At 35.7% G+C, this 20,928-nt stretch overlaps 1 protein-coding gene and 1 pseudogene across 1 annotated transcript; both read right to left on the minus strand.

Moving 5' to 3' along the window:
* Positions 1-1,429: 1,429 nt before the first annotated feature.
* LOC113117920 (calcipressin-3-like) lies at positions 1,430-4,025 on the minus strand. Its single transcript, XM_026286824.1, has 3 exons — positions 3,830-4,025; positions 2,197-2,398; positions 1,430-1,912 (listed from the first exon to the last, which is right to left on the minus strand). The coding sequence occupies exons 2-3, from the start codon at positions 2,392-2,394 to the stop codon at positions 1,874-1,876; spliced, it is 237 nt and encodes a 78-aa protein (XP_026142609.1). The 5' UTR covers positions 2,395-2,398; positions 3,830-4,025; the 3' UTR covers positions 1,430-1,873.
* Positions 4,026-5,464: 1,439 nt separating this feature from the next.
* LOC113117577 (NIPA-like protein 3) lies at positions 5,465-9,700 on the minus strand (annotated as a pseudogene).
* Between the last annotated feature and the right edge of the window lie 11,228 nt (positions 9,701-20,928).

A 20,928-nucleotide genomic window follows, 5' to 3' on the forward strand; every position in this document is an offset into this window, starting at 1 on the left:
CCCAGGCCACCTTGAAAGACCTACCAGTGAGGTAGGATGCAAACCACAAGTGGATCCCTGTGATGCCCAGTGATGAGAGGTAGACAGGAGAGATCTGATGATTGACAGTGTCTAAAGCAGAAGATAAATCCAGCAAAATAATAACTGATGATTTGGAATCAGCTTTCGCAATCCGCATGGCTTTTGTGACTGACAGGAGCACAGTCTCCGTTGAATGGCCACTTCTGAAACCTGACTGGTTAGTGTCCAGTTTGTTGTTTTGTGAAAGAATCAATGATACCCAGTTGAAAACAACTCATTAGACGGTTTTCGAGAGAAACAGGTCTGTAGCGGTCTATAAGGGAAGTGTTTAATGTAAGGCTTTTTGAGCAGTGGGGTTACCCGAGCAAAGAATACTCAGGTCTGACAGATCTTTTGATTTGCACCATTTTCTCTCTGCTGTCCTGAGTTTGGTTTGAAGCTCACAAAGAACATCTGATAACCAGGGGTTAGAAGGAGCAGACCATGCTGGCCTGGAGGAGAGAGGACAAATATCATCTAGACAAGAGGTTAAAGTAGAGCATAAAGTGTCAGTTGCTGCATTCACATCCAGGGAAGAAAGGTGGGTAGGTGAGGCAAGATGGGAGGGTGAAAGGGATTGTAAGTTTCATCTACTAGTATAGGGAGTGTTGGGACACAAGTGTAGCTCAAAATGTAGCTTATATATAATGAATATACGGTCAAAGATATGCAGGGTTTACACCTAAATGTTGTCTGCAATGCAATTACATGTGTAAATGAAGTCAAGTTGGTTGCCCGATTTGTGCATCCCTGCAGTGATAAATCGTTTGAGATCAAATGTAGCAAGGAGTGAATGCAACTCTGTAGCATAAGGCTTGTCCAGATGAATGTTGAAATCGCTAAAGAATAAAAGTGGACCACCATCTTCCGGGAATGAGGACAGCAGCCCACAGAATAGAAAACAGTTATGCTGTTTCAAATTGCAATAATATTTCACATTATTACTGTTTATGTTGTACTTTGGGTCAAATAAATTTAGCCTTGGTAAGCATAAGTGACTAATTTATAAAAAAAACGTTAATTCTTGGATTTTTGGTTTCAGAATCCTGAAATATTTAACTATCTCCACATAAAATGTAGACTGGGCAATTACGCAAGAAGATGTAGGGGGGAAAACATTATTTCTGAAGAAAGTTCAACCAATGAAAGAGAGGTTAACCGAATCTTCCAGAAAACAGGTTCCTGATCACTTTAGTCTGAACTTTACATTTTGTACAGCACATTTCTTGTCACAAAATAACGCTTTGTAAAAAAGCAGTTATTAAAGGAATCGGCTAAACAGACTATAACAAAAATAAAAACCCTGACTAATATTATAAGTGGACCTCAGGAAAAAAAATGAAAGATGCACATAATGAAGAGACCAAGCTGAAAATAAGGAAACATGTTTTAGTTCTAGTGTTGAATGTCTACACGAACAAGATTCTTTTTGCATTTTGTAATACTTTGGATGCTAACACAACATTTACGTATTCAGGTTTAATGTTTTCAGAGAAGCACAAGAGGTTTTCAGAAGGAAGCAGGTATGATCTATTTTCAGCCAGTGACCTGAGTGACTCTGTTGCTCTCTCTTTCTCTCTCTCTCTCTCTGCAGAGAAAAATCACATCTCCGCTTATCTCCTCTACCACAAGGGAAGTAAAAGCTCTTCTCAGTCCCTTCCACTCCTCAGGTAAGAGGTTACAGCTTCAACAGCCAGCAAAAATATTCCATGAACGCTGAGGCAACGCAGTGTGAACATCAGATGTTGTCCTCGGGGCCTTAAAGAGCTGGCTTCAGAATGTAGGTTAAAATGTACTGCTCACAAGGCCTCCATTATCTTTGGACATGCCTGTTTTGGGAAACTAGAGTTTGCTGAAAAAGATGAAGAGACATAGCAAATCACTCAAAGCCTGAGGAACTGAGAGCGTTGTGTGGAAGAGAAAGCCTTTCATCCCACAATGCCTCATCTCGAGCTCAGACAGACCCTTAAATGAATAGTTCATTCAAAAATTAACATTGTTCCAAACCTGTATGAATTTTCTACCATTGGATTGGACTGTTTTTGACTGCACAATATTGTCAGTGAGGTCCAAAACAACAATGACTTTCAAAGTAACAAACACAGAGACTGAGATTTTTTAAATATTAGTTCTTACCCTCTGCCTGTCCTCCTCGAACACAGCCTCATGCACGCTGCAGGCAAACAGAGCTGTAGGTAGATCACTCAAGTCCATCATCTCTTCAGAGTCTTCCTCAGTCTCGCCAAACGCCATCTCTTCTTCATCATCCTCTTCAGGATCACTGCTGTGACCCTCTGAGCTGTTGCTCCACAATGTCCCACCCTCACGCATCATTCCACTGGCCCACCAGAAAACGGCATTAGAACAAATGATCCAATCCAGTTGAAATGTCCAGGCATCTAACTATTTTGCTTTTCAGTATAGACAGAACTGGTGCTCGAAAACTGGTGCTCTTTTTTTTAAAATAAAATAAAAACATATACAAATCTGATTAAATTCACTGTTTCTATAAAGTGGGACAATTCCAACTTTGCTAGGACAGACTGGCGCTTCTGACTCACAGTCTGAAAGTATATTTTCATATTTAAAGAATTTGCCAATGATGATTCCAATGCCAGTTTTGTGTAGTGTAGAGAAGCGTTTGTTTGTTGTTTGTCGTTTGTCGTTTTTCAGATCACGAACACAGACATGGTTTTATATTTATGCAGTGCCATACGCAATGTAACGTGTCCCCACTGGATGCAACTAATGCCTCGTTTATAATGGGTTTTATTGCTTTTATCGTCGTATCACATTATGGTAAGGGACATAACATTTCTGTCAGACGCTTGAGGCATTCAGCCAATCACAACGCACTGGATAGCTGACCAATCAGCTTATACCTCGCTTTACAGAACGATGACCTTTGTAAAAATGTATGCATTTCAGAAAGACGGGGCATAGAGGAGCAACAATAATGAACATTATGTGGAAAATAATCTATTGCATTACACCAAAAACACAAAATAATGTTTTTTTTAGCAATGTCATATGACCCCTTTAAATTATACAATTATTCAGTTATGATTATTTTTTAATTGAACAATTGCAAATAGCAGCTAACTCAGTTTTATGTGGTGTGTGTAGTGTACAGGCATCTGTGGTTTAATCTTTTTGTGTAATTTGGATGGAGAATGTTAATTTTTATTTATTTATATTTTTAGTCACTTTCAAAAGTTGCCAAATACATGTTTTAAACTGCTAAATTTGTTGCTAGGTGCGTTTGGAAGAAAAAGCAAGGGGAGACTGAAAAGTAGCTAAATTTACCAACAAAATTGCCAAACACACTGTCTGTGAACAGTCTCTTTAACAAAGGAACATATGCTTGAAGTTTCAGCTACTCTCTCGCTGAGTGTTACTGCGCCATCTAGTGGCTGATACACGAGTACAACGTGTGTGCATCAGTAATCTTATTATAAACGAACGTGTCTCTAAAATAGAAAGTGTTGTGTTCGCTAACCTGGAGCGAATGCAAACAGGCGGAGTGCTTAATGTATATTCTTGGCGATAAAAAATTAATAATGTACATATAATTAATATTTTCTGGGAGAAAATATCGCTGCTTCATAACAAACCGATTAGCACGCTTAAACTATCAAGATGACATTGGTAACATAATTGTAGTAAACATTTATGTTAGGCTATTAATTCTGCCACTTTTATTTGACGAAAAATGTCAAAGCAAGTCCAAAAGAGTCAAATGTAACGTTAAGTTTTAGAGATGTCTTACCAGTTATCTTTGCAGCTGATTCGAAATCGATGCCGAGGCAAGAGGCCATCCACTTTGAAATCCGAGGAGCAGAAACTTTAATACAATAATGTAATACTGTAAATCTCAACTAGAAATGCGTCTTTTCGTATAAACAGTAAATTCGCTTTATGCTATCAAAACGACGTGACAGTGAGGAATGACCAATGACATTCAGGTTTATCTCATGATCAGCCAATGGGGTTCGAGCTCGTGGAAGATTGACAGCCGTGATTGATGACGTGTGACTGTTCGGTGTATCACATCAGAATGCATTATGGATTATCTTTGACACATTCATTTTGACCATATGCATTGACTAATTTTGAACGTTTATAATAAAAAAAAACTGTCTAACTGAAACATTTAATTGGTTGCAACTGCTATCCTTAATATCAAAATCCCTGTCGAAATGGGCATGATGTTTTCACCGGATGTTGGGACCACTAATAATTAATTTGTCCGCATGTTGTTAACTTTACTTGCACAAGCAGACTACTGTACATATATGGCTCCTTAATAATACAGAAATGTCCTTGATAATAGACAACAATTAGTGAAATAACAATATTCTTACATTACACAAAGGTTGTTTAACATATTCAAATTTAAGTCAGTTCTTGTGATACCTAAATTAATTTTCCAGTTCAATACTCTATTAAACAGCAGTCCACACCAATATGACTGAGATTCAAGGCTTTAATACATTGGTAAGCTTTAAACTACCTACTGACTGAAGCTTGGTGTTTTTATTTTTATTTTATATTATTTAATTTGATTAAAGGCAAAATTATTGTCCTTGTGGAATGGTTGTTTTAACATAAACAATACGAAGTAAAAAAAAAAAAATTAAATTAAATTACATTTCTTAACACAGTAGTAATTGCACTTAACATAACTAGTCCAGTTTGCCATTATCCTTCAACAATGTTGTCCCTGTCAATGGTATAATGAAGTACAACATCAATGATTATTTGTGTTAAAAGACAACAAAACAACAAAAAATATTTTTACATTATTCTAAGCAATGGCATTTATGATAAAATATCAGCCAGTGTTTCTTAAAGTTTTACATAAGGCATCAGTACATTTCAACCACCAGCAGTGTTCAGATATCCAATGTAATACCTACAAACATGCAGATTTATATAGAAATGTCTATATGGTATGCTTCAGACAAGCAGAGAGAATAAATAACAGGCACAGCAGACATTCAAGCCTGAAGACTTCAGTGTGGAAAATTAGAGAACTGTGCGTAGGAACTTGAGAATAGCGTAATTTGAGTCAGTGCCAAATATATATTTGTATATAACTAGCTGTCTTTGTCTTGGCCTTGGGTTGATAAAGCTGGACTGGCTATAGTAACTCTGGTACAATGTAGTAGCAGAATCCAAATTTTCGGAGGTATTTTTAGGCTTTTGGGTTATCATTATTAGCTTTTTGCAATTTTTTATAGGAAACCGAGAGTGATGTCAGTCAGCACATTTAAGGTATGATTACAGATATGAGTATCATACAAAGATAACATGCCAATATCTTAGGTTAAAATCAACGCCACCAATGAAAGACCTCATTTGCATTTTAACACAGTGGTTCCCCTGGTCCAGAGGCACCTCAACGCCACACGTTTTGCATGTCTCCTTAAACAAACTCACCTGATTCAGGTCATCAGCTCATTAGCAGAGACTTCAAGACCTGAAATTGGTGTGTCAGAAAAAAGAGACAAAGCAAAAGTGTTTGGGTGCCCCCAGGACCAAGGTTAGGAACCACTGTTCTGACAAACAGTAAGTCTGTTATAGCTTGGTTTCCCGGCTCAGGATCAGACGAGAGAAAGTTCTAGAGTGATCTGGAACCGTGCTCTAGAAGTGTTGTGAATAAGCAAATCAGTGATGCGTCAACACACAGTAGCATTTCTCAAGTAAAATCAGTCTCAATTGCACTTCAGATCAGTCTTTTTTCAATTCTGATGGTTGGTATGGGCTAACAGGACTGGAAGAGACAGACAGCTTTTGGTCCACTGGAAGCGTCACAGGTGCCACACTGTCGTTGTTCTCCAGTGCTCCATATGAAAAAGAGCCACTATAATCGGGCTGCACAGCCCAGCCTTTGTTGTGAATGGTCGGGATGCCTGTTTTGACAGAAAAGACAATAAGTGTTTAATCTAATAGGATGATTAATTGTTTGGCTTGATGACAGAAATGTCAAGTCATACCTTTTGCCATGTCCATAGTGACATATGGCTCAAAAGCTTTGGCCTTCCTCTTGTTTTTAGTGATCAGGAACACTCCAAGAAAGCATATAGCACACCTGCAGGAATGTTTAAATAGACACATGGTAACAAATCCTAGATTCCAAGGGCCTCTCCGCTAGTCTGTTAGTCACTGCTACCGCTAAGAAAACAAACTTGTGTGGAATTTCATGGCCAAATAGTTGTCTTCCTCACATGCATGTGTTACAGAGCATCACATAGTATTATATAATAGAGTGAGAATTTTCCATCTTGATAAAGTGAATGTAAAATTTAGGGCTGTCAATGAATATAAACATTTATTTTTGCTTAATTCGAAAACAAAATAATTAGCTTTTTTCACAGATTATTAAATTTAGCAATTTTAGATGACATACTACCATTCAAAGTTTTAGGGAAGAAAAAATACATTTCTACAAAAATATTAAGCAGCAAGTGTTCAAGATCAATGACAGTAAGAAATGTTTCTTGAGCACCAAATCAGCATATTAGAATGATTTCTGAAAGGTCACGTGACACTGAAGACTTTCAGCTTTCACATCACAGAAATAAAGAAAATTTTAAAATATTAAAATATTTGACAATACTACGGTTTCACTGTATTTTTGATTAAATAAATGCAGCCTCAGTGAACATGAGCAACATTTTTCAACAACACTAATTTCTTTTTACCTCATCTCACCCAAACCGTTTAACAGTAGTGTATGTACTACTAGGATAAAAACCTACCCCAAAAGAAACATGCATATGTGCAGAACATCTTCGTGGTTAAACTCCTGATAAAATATGGCCCCTGTTTTAAAAGAAAAAGAATGAGAATGAGACCACTGATACAAAACAAAGACAACCCTGTTGTCTTAATTGAGACAGAGAAAGACATTTCGGAGTCCTACCTGCCCACAATTGCAAATGTTGTGCAGAAATGTAATTCACACAAGCGATTGAGAGAGGAATCATACAGGTGAGATGCCTGTGCTAAAAATCTAATAAAGAAAGTCAGGTCAGATAAAAACATACAGCATTACACTGCAAGCTCGCTGTCCTACAACAGAACATTACCACAACAAACAAAATAACTTACGATGCTTGAAAGACGATAGTTGCCACCATGCAGACGAACATGACATAGAAAATGGGATAGGACAGCTGTAGAGGACCCAAGATGCTGAGCACAATCATTCCTGAAACCGCCTTCACTGTTGATTACAGTCACTGAACCTAAAAGGGCAAAGGTCAAGGGAAAGGTCAACTCCATTATTTGGTCTCTGGTACATCTATGAGGGCAAAATAAGACAATGACTCGTTGATCTGTGCATTCCTTCCTTGTCAGGAGAGCTACTTTGGTAAACAAGTACTTTAAATAATGTTGCATGCACACAACGGGCTCCACAAACAACGAATGCTGTGTTATTTGTCCTACCAAGTAGTGCCACCAGCAGCAGAATCAGGACGAGGTAGTTAGCCATTCCGCCGTTTATAGAAATAACAGCACCAGACAGAAAGTAATGATCCCCAGAAGCTGAAAAAAAAAACAACAATACAAAATTAACCATTCAAATAAAGAGCCTTAAGACATCAAAACAAATATTTCTGTGCACTGTAAATCCAAACTATATCCTTCGTCAAATTTGGTTTGATATATGCAATTTCAAATTCGGAAGCACACAATAGCTTTCTAAAACATGAGGGTGTGTATTACCAAGTATAAGAGGAAGGGCCAGCCGATAACATGTTTTACTATGTTCTCCGCATTCAGCTTCTCGTGAGAGTTTGGTCCAAATGTCACAAAGAGGTAAGTACCGCCTGCCGTCAAGGCACAGCCCAGGAAAGTTAAGATGTAGCGCTCTACAAAGACAAACACAAGGATGTTATACTGCTCTGCATTTAATTTATTATTTTACTAATACCATATATTAGCAATTAGTTACTTCTTGCTTAGCAATTCATGGCCTCAATCTTTGAATAAATAGCTGGTAAAATACAGCTGGCACATCAAAGCTAGCATTATTTTGTGAGTTATGCGACTTAAGGCAATCAGTATGATTTATCAGATTTTGTTTCTTTTATGCCTTTTATATGTACTGAGAAAGACGAACAGAACTCACTCAAGAATTCCTGAGCCTTCCACTTTTCCCGCAAAAACACGAAACCCAAGATGGAGCTTGCTGTGAAAATCAAAATAACCATTGGTTGTTGCTTGAAATGAAAGAAAATTACATATTTCAGCAAGCTGCTAAAGAAATTATTCATTAAATTTAGCTTCATCTAGCAGAACTCAAATAAAAAATAATAAAAACTACATGGACATATTTTCAGAAAAAAATAAAAATGTCAAAAATACACAATTCTAACTAAAATTAAAATGAAAAGTAATTCAAAATATTTATAAAACTATACTAGTATCATGATACTAAAATAATACTCTGTTTTACATATAAAATTTATATGAATATTTAAATTATGTCATACGTGAAACAGTAAAACAGAAGTGAACAGTAAGTCAGACTATGAATACCTACATATAACAGACACGGCATTAAGTGGTGCTATAAGAGAGAGCGGTGCAAATGCGTAAGACACAAACAAGGCGCCCTCCCCCAGAACCATCAGCATCAGGCCAGACCACCAGGTCTTAGTGTAGTAGTATTGCCTCGGGTCTTTATTTCCTGCCAACGCCACATGACTTTGTTTCTGCAAGATAAAACACCATTCGCGATGACGTGTGTTTGTCTTTTACACGTTTTTATTAAACCCACTCCCTTAGCTACTGTAACAAACAACAGCCAGGTTATAAAACAAGATGTTGAGAAGTAAACAAAAGCATCTGACTTTCACCTGACAGGGCATAACCTGAACACACCCTGACCCTGAATCACAATGCAATTTAGAAATGTAGGCTGCAAATACACACTTACCTGAATGCTGACTGAGATGCTGACCAACAGGTTTCCAAAGATAGCTAACAATGTTCCAATGAGGTTTTCCTGTGTATAAATCACAAAATTAAGACTTTGAAATGTCACCCATGGACAGGATAATGGTTTACAGCATTTGCTGTGCAAAAAAACAAAACACAGGAGACATAAATCATCAGGCAACCATCCGGAAAACTCATGTTAAACTATACAGATGTTTACGGTACATGTGTATGTAATAGGAATGTAATATACTGTAACGTTATAACAGGAACCAAATAGGATTAACAAGGAACTTAATGGTTGCCTTGCTCAAAAACAGCCATATTTTAGAAAAAAAATACTAGTTATTTCAAGTTCAACTTTTGTAAATTCGTAAAATAAGTTTCGTTGATACTTGCAGTTTTATTATTATTATTTTTTTCATTTTTCACTACAAACATCACGTCATATAGACTCACGGTGTAAGAGTCTGCCGTCACACCGTCCTCCTCTCGTGCCATCCTCACGCCGTTCATCCTTAAATCAGATGACATTCCCCTTATATACGCATCACCGAGCCCGTCTCACAGCTCGGTCCAGTCGGGACTTGGACGAAAGTCAGCTCTACTTTCCTCTGTTTTGGCAGCGACTCGCCATTTTCGAAAAGTCGTACTTCTTTCCGGGTACACCTGTCAAGTGACTTGTGACGTTGTACACTGGTTCTGTGTGACGTTGAATTTGATGGATGTGATGAGGACCGCATTCTATTCCACAACAGCAAAAAAAAAAAAAAAAAACAACAACAAAAAAAAAAAACAACGCGGTGTATGATGAACAAGTGAATCCACAATAATAATAATAATTAAAATACTGCTTTGGACGAGTTTTATTTTTATGGTGACCGTATGGAGGCTGTAAAACCGCTTTGGTAATATGTACTTTGGAATTGAAAATATTGTTCTGCTGTTTACTTAAAAAATTCAAATATTATCCAGTTATTTACATTAGTATACAACATCTCACCTTTTTATAATATCATGCTTACTATTTGTAAAAAAAAAAAAAAAAAAAGTGGTCTGGTATACGCTTGGAATCAGTTTTGGACAGCAGGTGGCACAAGTGCACCTTCGTTAAAAAATTAAATAAAAATCCTAAGTGTGGTCATGATTGGCTGCTGTTGTACCGCACCGCATGGCATAAAACTAAGCTTTGGATATACAGCTTTATGTGAGAGTAGTTACCTCTAGAAAGAACAGGATTTAAGATTTCTCAAGACCTACACCTAGACCAAACTAATATATCACATAACTACCACAGACAAGCGTGGATCATCAATATATCGTTTAATAAAGTTAACTTTTGGGGAAGCAGTTTTGAATGTTTGGTTACATCCTTATACAAGACCCCCGAGATCCAGACTAAGATCTGATTTGATGAACTGAAATTCAGATTTTATACAGTAGCTAAGTATTTCAAAGCCATAGAGGTCTTGTAAATTCCCTGCAGTGGTAAGGATAGTGCCAATCTGTGCTTGAGGTAATTATCATCTGTACTTTGTTGAAAATTATTTAGTTAATTAAGAGTAATGACCCACATACCCACAACAACATGTTTATGAGACCAAGACTGCCTTAAAGCAGTTGTGACTTCAACTTGAGTAATACAATGTTCCAACTCTGATATTTTGCAATTTTCCATTATCATATCCCAGAGCTATGAGACTCTAACTAGGAACAATAACTGACATTCATCAATTATATCTTGGCACGGCTGAAATGACGCACAAACCATTCCTGCTGTTTTAGGGTCCACTAATTCCTGTAGGCGAAACAGGCGTATTCCAACTTTTTTTTCACTTGCCAGTGACCTAAAACTCTGTGACAATGAGTAAATATAAATAGGTTATGGTGTGACTGACATGAAACAAATCTGTGACCTTTCACCATTTAGTTAAGGATAAAAGAAACTAGTCATTTCATTTTTTTTTTCGTAGAGAAGAGGTACACCCATGTTATAATAGTTACTGATGTTATTAGAAATGTTTCATCACTGTATGGATGTTCAGAAGTCATTGGGTGTGAAAGGCCTGTGGAAAGCGACCCTTCAGATCATCCAGTGTAAATACCAGGACTGTTTTTAACTCCTGTTCAGTATGCAAAATGACCAGAAACATTTAATCGATTAGTCTGGATATCAGCTCAAATGGATTGGAAATAAACAGGAAAATATTTTATCTAATAATAATTTCTATAACATTTAAAATAAATAGAATAAATAATTTATAGAATAAATAATTTCAATTAAATTCAAGCTTATTTGTACTGTGTAGCGCTTTTTACAATACAAATCAGTACAAAGCAACTTTACAGAAAATTATGTTTTTACAATATTTAGTAATAGCTTATAAGTGGTGACTGTCAGTTTGTGCAGGTATGACAGAATTTGTAGAAAAAGTTTAGAAGACGTAGTCAGCCAGATGATGAACATTATTAATATTATTAATAATTCATAATTGTTATATGATGCAGTCACACATGTAGCCATAATTGTTAGTTCTGTTTGTTGATTCATGGTTAGCATCATCTGAGGTCCTCTGATGGTCAGCATCATCTCTTCTCAGGTGTTCTGGATCCAGACTGGAGCTTGTGTAAATCCTAGTTACCACGGAATGTAAATAATATATAATAAAATAATAGTAAAAAATTATATAAAAACTTTGGTTTATTATTATTATTATTATTAGCTATAAAAATAACCTGTAAAACACAGAAACAGAAAACATTTCTGACAGATAGGCGTCAGAATTCTTGTCCTAGTTCCATGGAATATATCAGGAATGAGGATTTGACTGGAGGCAAGATCTGAATATCAAAAGTTTTGTAAAAAGCACAAGAATTTTACAAAACACTGGAGAGATGCCACAGTAGCCTGTAGTTGCATCAGACAGTTACAGAGCATCATGCTTCCCTGCCGTGATGTTTCCAACACTAATCATGAATGATTAATAATGCTGCTATCTCTGTGGTAAATTATTCCTTTGCACTGACACCCGGAAAAAAAAAACATTATTTCCCTTAAGGCCTGTCCTCAGGAGGGGAACAGCACTCCTGATGGAATGGTGTAACTTCCTGTTAAACTTCAGAGTAAAATCTTTAAGTGAAGTGACATTCAGCCAAGTATGGTGACCCATACTCAGAATTTGTGCTCTGCATTTAACCCATCCGAAGTGCACACACACAGAGCAGTGAACACACACACACACTGTGAACACACACCCGGAGCAGTGGGCAGCCATTTATGCTGCGGCGCCCGGGGAGCAGTTGGGGGTTCGATGCCTTGCTCAAGGGCACCTAAGTCGTGGTATTGAAGGTGGAGAGAGAACTGTACATGCACTCCCCCCACCCACAATTCCTGCCGGCCCGGGACTCGAACTTTAGTATGGCCTCTTTCAATTTAAATTTTCTTAGAGAAAGAACAAGTTTTATCTTATGTTTTCAAGGTTTTAACAGCTGAAGTGAAGAGATTGCAGTTGAGTTTTGTACAATTTGTCATGTACATAATTATTTTTGGTTCTGTTATTATGCAAGTATCATATACCAGAAAATTGTTTATGCCTGTCATTGTCAAAAAATCTGTGGCACAGTAAATAACCCTTCAAATAGACTCTAAATATGCAAAAATCACGTTCATATCAAGTTCAAAGAAGCGGCATGAAATAAGCCTAAAATGGAAAATGACATGGCAGAGCAGACAGTTCAGGAGTCCATGGTGGAACAGGGAATGCAGGAGGCCATGGCTTGACGGCTTCCATGGTCTTCTCCTCTCCACTCAGCCCAGGCCACTATGGAAGGACGCATACTCTATGAACCTGACTTGTTCCTCAATTAAGGTGGGGAGAAACAAATGGGAAAAATCAAAACACGGGTAGAAGGGGCACCGCTTACTGTCACGGTTGGCTATGCTTTCATGATTCAATGGGATGAACAAGGAGACCCAAGATAAATTTTTGATTTAGATTTTACTCCAACAAGTAAAGGTTCACAAACACAGGAAATCTAAGATGGGTAAAACATGTAAACACAAGTCCACAACACTGACTCTTTTCACTTCCTGAAACTCTATTATTCGATTATTCCTCCTGTAGACATGTTACTACTGTGATTTTGGGCTTAAGCCTGCATAATAATTGTTGACTCATTCATTATTTTATTAAACATATCGTGAGATGCACTGCCTGATTAGTGCAATTACTTTTCCGTTATTTTAGCCTTAATTTATGCATTCATTTGTTTATTAATCATTCCAATTATTACTTGTTTATTGCATTTATATTTAGTCACTTACCAGAAACTTTTATCCAAAGCAATTTACAAATAAGGAGCATCACAAGCAATTTGTCATAAGAGGCAATAATAATAGGATTCAATGGCAAGACTAAATCATAAACTAGACTCTAAAAGCCACTCAAAACTGTGCTTTCCCTCTTTGTCGATCAGTTGTGTTTGTGTGTCTTCCTTCCCTTCCAAGTGTGGATTTACCCTGTGTGTTGGATTTAATAAATTACAGTTTAATTTATCCAGTGCGCCTTCGTTCCTTCCAGTAGCGTATCGTGACAATATACCATATGTGTGTGTATTTATATTCAAATAATAAATACAGGTGCATCTCAATAAATTAGAATGTCAAGTTAATTTATTTCAGTAATTCAACTCAAGTTGTGAAACTTGTGTATTAAAAAAATTAAATGCATACAGACTGAAGTAGTTTAAGTCTTTGGTTCTTTTAATTGTGATGATTTTGGCTCACATTTAACAAAAACCCACCAATTCACTATCTCAACAAATTAGAATATGGTGACATGCCAGTCAGCTAATCAACTAAAAAAAAACTGCAAATGTTTCCTAAGCCTTCAATATGGTGTCTCAGTTGTGTTCACTAGGCTACACAATGATGGGGAAGACTGCTGATCTGACAGTTGTCCAGAAGACAATCATCAACACCATTCACAAGGAGGTTAAGCCACAAACATTCATTGCCAAATTAGCTGGCTGTTCACAGAGTGCTGTATCCAAGCATGTAAACAGAAGGTTGAGTGGAAGGAAAAGTTGTGGAAGAAAAAGATCTAAACTACTGACATATATTTAATACTTCATACAAAAATATTTGGTAATAGCAGCTTCAAGATGCCGGTAGCACTTTATTTTACAGTCCTGTTCCTCATGTACATACAATGTACTTATTATAGTAATTACAATAACTATGTAATAAATAGGTACTAACCCTGAACCTACCCCTAAACCTAAACCTACCCCATGAAGTTACCTTGTGTTACCAGAACTTTCTTAGATAAATACACTGTAAGTACACTATAGGTACATGTTAGTACACGTACTGTAAAATAAAGTGCAACCTCCTGTATGAAGAAACTAGTCATATGCATTCCTCCATGATTTTGGCCCATTCTTTCACACAAACAGTCTTCAAATCTTGAAGGGTCCGTGGGCCTCTATGAACTTCTATGATCTTTAGTTCTCATTTTCTATTGGATTCAGTTCAGGTGATTGACTGGGCCACTCTAGAAGCCTTATTTTATTTTTCTGAAACCAATTGATAGTTTCATTGGCTGTGTTTGGGATCATTGTCTTGCTGAAATGTCTACCCTTGTTTTATCTTCATCTTCCTGGTACTGTAGGTGTTGGGACTGAACCAGCTAATATTAATTTCCACTGACAAGAGGCAGGATTGGTTTCTAATTCCAGATAGATTTCAGCTGGTGTCTTGGCTTTCCATGCCTTTTTGCACCTCCCTTTCTTCATTTTATTACACATAACTTAATTTCAGAACTTGTTTTTTGTTGTTGTTGTTTTTTTGGTATGTATGGATTACTTGGGTTGTTAACGAAATCTGGTAAAAATTGTGGTTTTGTTTCATGTTGCAAGTGTATATTCTCTGAAAAAGAATTCTTTAAAGCATTCCTGTTAACCACAGCAATTTTTTCTGTTGTTTGTTTCAGTTTATATGAAGCACATTCAGATCACACCTCAGAAATGAAAACATACTTTGCATATGAGTCAGTCAAAAGCTCTCTAAATAATACAAAATTAGCTTGTATGTGACAGCAGCACCTGTTTCAAAGTGTCTTAGTAGCAAAGACCTGTAATGATGATTTTAATTAAGCAATATCTGTGCATTGCTTTTGCATCATGATTATTAGGTTTATGTGACACAATTATAAGGAACATAAACTCAATTTAAACATATAATTTATCTACAAATGGAAACATGACTGACTCATAATGAGTTATTCTTAAGACTGTGAAGTGTATTTTCTATCCATGAATATTAATAGCAACTTTGCTAAGACTGCAACTTTAAAGCTTCACAAAGAATGCAAAAGCACAAAATACACTAATTAAAGTGGCCTATATAACTTCAAAGTCTTTTGAAATTAAATTATATTATTTGAAGCTTAAATGTTTTGGAAACAAACAAACAAAAAATGAACAGTACAATTTTTCATAATTTTCTTTTTGTGTTACACTTGAAGAAAGAAAGTGTGTTTGGAGCAAAATAAGTGTGTTACTTTAGTGCATTTCATAGGGCATACTATATATATATAAAATATCTTTTTCGCCTGCACCTAACCTACTAACACCAGTACTTTTCCTTTTCTTGTCTCTTTTTTCATTAAAAAAAAAAAAAAAAAAAAATTATATATACCTGGCTATGCGTTCTATACTAGACTAACTGAGACTTGTCATGGCACTTGTATTCTGTTGTTGTTCTCTTGTTGACCTGACTGCTTCTATTGTTCTCATTTGTAAGTCGCTTTGGATAAAAGCGTCTGCTAAATGATTAAATGTAAATGTAAATGTAAAATGAAGCTTAGGTCTCCTGCTTCTCTGATTTTTCTCCTTTTTCTCTTACAGTATGTGTCTCTTTGGCAATGTCACAATCTGTGCTCAGATTATAAAAGACCAATTTTTAAATATTAACACATTTCTCATCCAGCATCTCCAGGACCATTTTTTTTTCTATTTTAATTTTCCCCTTAGCAAATTCTGAGAAACACTTATTTGATTAAACATATCTCATAACCCCATAACGTCTCTTGAGAGTCTTTGAAAGTGTGAGTAAAATGTATCCCTCTGGTCTGGTACATAATACTTCCTCATTTATCAGTCAGTTCTTTCTTTGTTGCACTGAAACAAGCTAGAATACATGCAAAAGCTAATGTTAATATAAAATTAACCTTTCTCCCACCCACTTTAACAGCATAAAAATATCATATTACATTATGCACATTTTGTTACAGGTTTTCCTGATTGTTGCTATTGAATTTCTCAGAGATTTATTATCAGTGAGAATTTCCACAACACAGATAGCCTACAGCAGATAAGCATCAAGCAGTGTAAACATAGCATAAACAAAACAGAACTTGAATTTCACTAAACTAGACATATTTTTAAGGGCACAGTGTCTTATGATACTTTGTATGCTTTCATGGCCCTGTGATCCTTTCTATGCCTTTATGATACTGAATAACACTCAGGGGGTTATTCAGACTAGCTGACAGACCAGTTGTCGCATTTCATCCCTCTAATAAGTCAGGCATTTCTACAACTCTACCGGTGATACCTGCAGGCTCATCCTTCAATGGCTTCCTTTACAGCCTCTGTCATTTAAAATTCAGCAAGACAACCATTCAAATGTAATGTTTTCTTCATGTTATGCTGGCTGATATGACTCCAGTTTCACTTAAATTTACAAGTGAAAAGCTTTTACAAAAAATTACAACTGAAATCTATATTAATAATTGAAGTTAATAATTTGAGAAATTATTAATTTTAACCTACATTTATTATTAATAAAAAAATTATTATGCATAATTTGCTCACCAAAAGGATCCTCTGAAATGAATGGGTGCCATCAGAATGAGAGTCCAAACAGATGATAAAAACAACAACCCCCCCCCCTCCCAAAAAAAAGGTTAACATCTTGTGAAAGATGCATAAGAAACAAGTCCATCAGTAATATATTTTTTTATTTAAAATCACTGCTTCCATAATCCATAATAATTCTTCCTCCTGTGAAAAATGTCCTTCCTGTGTTGTTTTCTCCAACATATTTGTTTAGAAATCTTTCTAGACTGTTTTTGCTTTTAAACTGAGCAGCTTTTCACTTCACAAGATGTTAATTGATGGACTGGACTTGCATAGCTTAATTGTGGATTATTGTGATGTTTTTATCAGCTCTCAATCTGACGGCACCCATTCACTGCAGAGGATCCATTGGTGAACTGGTGATGTAATGCTAAATTCTCCAAATTTGTTCAGATGGAGAAAAAAACTCATCTACATCTTGGATGGCCTGAGGATGAGTCAATTATCAGCAAACTTCTTTGTGCGAACGATTCCTTTCAGTCTCTCTGTTTGACACACCTTGATTTCAACACCCACATGAAACAATACTTTTTTAGCAGGCCATCAGTATGCGTTATATAATTGTAATATTGAATTTAATGTTTTTATTTTTATATCATTTGCTTTTAGTTCTTTATTTATTTGTTTAAATATAAATTATTCCAAATTGATCATCATTTGTCATAGACCTTATGGGGCCATTCAGATCAGTTAGTCACAGTTGAGCGGTTCTACACAGACTCTCACCTCCAGACTTAAAATTCAGCTTCTCTTTTCACGTCACTTCTTCTGTCTTGTCATATGTGGGTGGCTGTCTTTAAAATCCCCTCCAGCATGAAAACGTTAGTTACAGACCAAAGGTAATGAAAACTTCTCTGACAAAAGGGTTTTTGAAATAGCAAATAAACTCAGTCCTGTTTCATTAGTCAAGAATGCGTGAACGTTAGCGTTTGCAGTAGCGATGATGAGAAAGAAACTAGCTGCTTCATGTCACTCTATTTCTGGCCACCACATTTTATTCCGGAAGTGAGTTTCTGGCGATACCTGATTTTTTTTTGCGATGGAATGAAGGTTCGTTAGAGGGCTGTGGTAAGGCAGGCTTTTCCTAAAACCTCCACAGGTTTAGACTTGCCTTAGTACCCACTCAAAGGTATTTAAACATTGATCCAAGAGACAACAATGACAATGACACCTCAGTCCAAATGTGAGCGCAGCCATGAGGGAGAAATGAAGCATAACGCGGCAGACTTGGTTAATCAGAATGACAGTCATTAGAGGATAACAGGGCGTAACCATACCTTCATCATGTGTCATAACATTTCCCTTGGAAACACTAATTAAAATGTTCTCATGGCAAGAATGTAAAAGTTTTATAAAGCCTATGCATACGAATAATTACTTGATGAATACACAAAAGTAATGCTGTAACTGAGCACAGTACGACTGTTAGTATAAGACCGTGTGGATAGCACAGTGCAGCACTTCACATTCGTTTTTATTTTTTCTGTGGTTGAAGGTTGCTGCATGCCAATGCAGATATCAAATATAATTATATCTTCTGAAACAAAATGTGCATAATAATCACTCTTATGTGTCATATGGGCCTATGGAGCCTCTGGTTTTTTTTTTTTTTGTTAATTAAATTTATTTATCATTTCATTATTTCAGCATCTCATAAAGGACTAAATAAGAATTTCATGCACAGTTTTAACCTTTATATTTACACAATTATATGTCATATGTGCATGTAAAAGTGTGCTTACTGTACGTGCATATGATGATTTCTAGCAGGTTATTTATATGCAGACATTAGGGTTAGGGTTAGATGACAACAACATAAAAATATTTTAAATAAAATAAAGTATATAAAATGTGTTATATATATGTGGTATATATATATATTAATAAATTAAATACATAATATATTTTTATTCTAAATTTAGAAAAGTTTTTTTTAGGAGTAGGATTTAGGTCTTTAATAGACATCTATGGGATGTCCTAACTGGATGGGTAAGCAAACCTCTGTGTGTGTGTGTGTGTTTGATGACTTTTCGAGTGAATTGTCACCTATCTAGGTCAGTGTTAATGCAGTAATGGTTTGCTTGTGCAGACTTGGTGTTAACCGTTTTGTGTGTGTGGTGAAGAGAGGTTAATCCAGATGGAGAGATGGACATACAGACACACACACAGCACATGCGCAGGGGAATTGGAGCTTTCCATGAAGAGCCCTGACTTTTCAAAAGCCATCACATTGAAACAAAAGGCCCTGTTTCATTTTCTTTCTGTTTGTGTCTCTTCCTTCATTTTTTCAGCACCTTGTAATCACAGCCTTTGTTAGCATTCGGTTCAGGTTGAACCTGTTGTGTGACTGTGGGCACAAACCAGCACCTTTTACTCCTACCTCCTCCGCTTTACACGTTGGCCCCTTTCTCTCCTTAGCCCTGTCCTTTCATTTACAGGCGTGTTTTACAGTGTACTAAAGCCATAATGACATGGCACTTGTCTTAGTGGAGTCTCTTCTGTTCTTCAGCAGGTGTCTGAGCAGGTGCATTCTGCATTCTTTCACTCCATGACTCACCTTCACCGGTTAATCCACGGAGCTTCACTAGATTATGATCCTCTTCCTAGCACATTGTTCCTTGGGATTAAATACAGTGATATACACAGGAAGTCATTAATTAGAATGCATGAAAAGAAACAGTTAAAAAACATCTTAAGCTTTAGGTATACAGTGAGGCGGTTCAAATTGAAAATCTAGGATTGAAAATCGAATTTATAAATTAAAATAAATACACAGTTTGGCAATAAAAAAAAAAGAAGCAACGAAGCATAAAAGGAACAAGAAATATTTAGGATTTTTCACTGTATCTATTTTACAGATAAAAGTGTCTGTGTCTGTGACACTGATCATGTGACATCAAAGCAAAAGGAGGAAATACCAATATATGACAAAATTCTGGAATTCTGATTATGTATATATATATATATATATATATATATATATTCAGATAATAATTTCACTTAAATAGTGAAGATAAAATTCAAAATATTATATATTATAATGATATATTATTTATAGATTATAAATAAAATGTGAAATACAGACATTCAGATATTTAGACTCCTCTGTGTATAAAAATATATTAACAGGAAACTGTAAAAATAACTAAAAGCAAAAACTATGTTTCTAAAATAAATCAGCTTTTGTATGTATTTGTTCAGTGTTTTTCTTGCCATTTTAGAATTAAAAAAAATTCAGTGTGGAATGTTTCAAATTAAATGGGTTGATAGCGATGGCATATTTGTTAGCTAACTTTTTTTTTTTAACCAGTGTTAGTATCATTAAAATACTATTGTATTTTTTTTTATTTTTATTTTTTATGATTATTCAGATCATTATTATGTTTGGATTTTAACTTTAGTTAAACTTCTAGTAATTTTGTGTGTTTTTATCCTTACTTAGTTAATTAAGTTTTTATTTAGTTTGTTTTAAATATTACTATAGAGTTTTTAATCATTTTTATTTCTGTTTTAGATGTTTTAGTTCAAGTTAAATTAAACGAAAGTGCAAAATAAAATATAATAAATATAATGTTAAAAAATAATAATTTTATAATATTCAATTATACTAATTTTCTCTCAATATTTTTTTTCTTTTATTAATGAATGATTATTTTATTATTTATAAATATAAAAAATCATATTACTTTTATTATATTAAATCATATTACTCTTATACTATTACTTTTATAACAACAACAAAAAGTTTTTATGATTTTAGTTTTTGTTTTGTATTACGACCCAGCTTTGTTTAGCCCCTTTCACACTGCCATTCCGGCAGATACACGGGTAAAGTGTTCCGGCAATTGTTCCCGGGTCGCTAGATTTTGCACTTTCACACTGCCAGTGATGACCCGGGATATGTGCGTGCTTTCACACACAACCCGTGAAGATCCCGTAACGACACGTGACATCAGGCCGTGACGGGTAATGTACGAGTCGAAAACATTAGGC

Source organism: Carassius auratus, chromosome 17 (genome assembly GCF_003368295.1).
Source record: "Carassius auratus strain Wakin chromosome 17, ASM336829v1, whole genome shotgun sequence".
Classification (NCBI taxonomy): domain Eukaryota; kingdom Metazoa; phylum Chordata; class Actinopteri; order Cypriniformes; family Cyprinidae; genus Carassius; species Carassius auratus.

What these genes read in the sequence shown, in the direction of transcription:
- LOC113117920 (XM_026286824.1), bottom strand. Translation starts at nt 2,394, where the DNA reads ATGATGCGTGAGGGTGGGACATTGTGGAGCAACAGCTCAGAGGGTCAC. An exon ending in TCGAGGAGGACAGGCAGAGG is followed by an intron (nt 1,913 to 2,196) that starts GTAAGAACTAAT and finishes CATCTTTTTCAG; the next exon opens with CAAACTCTAGTTTCCCAAAA.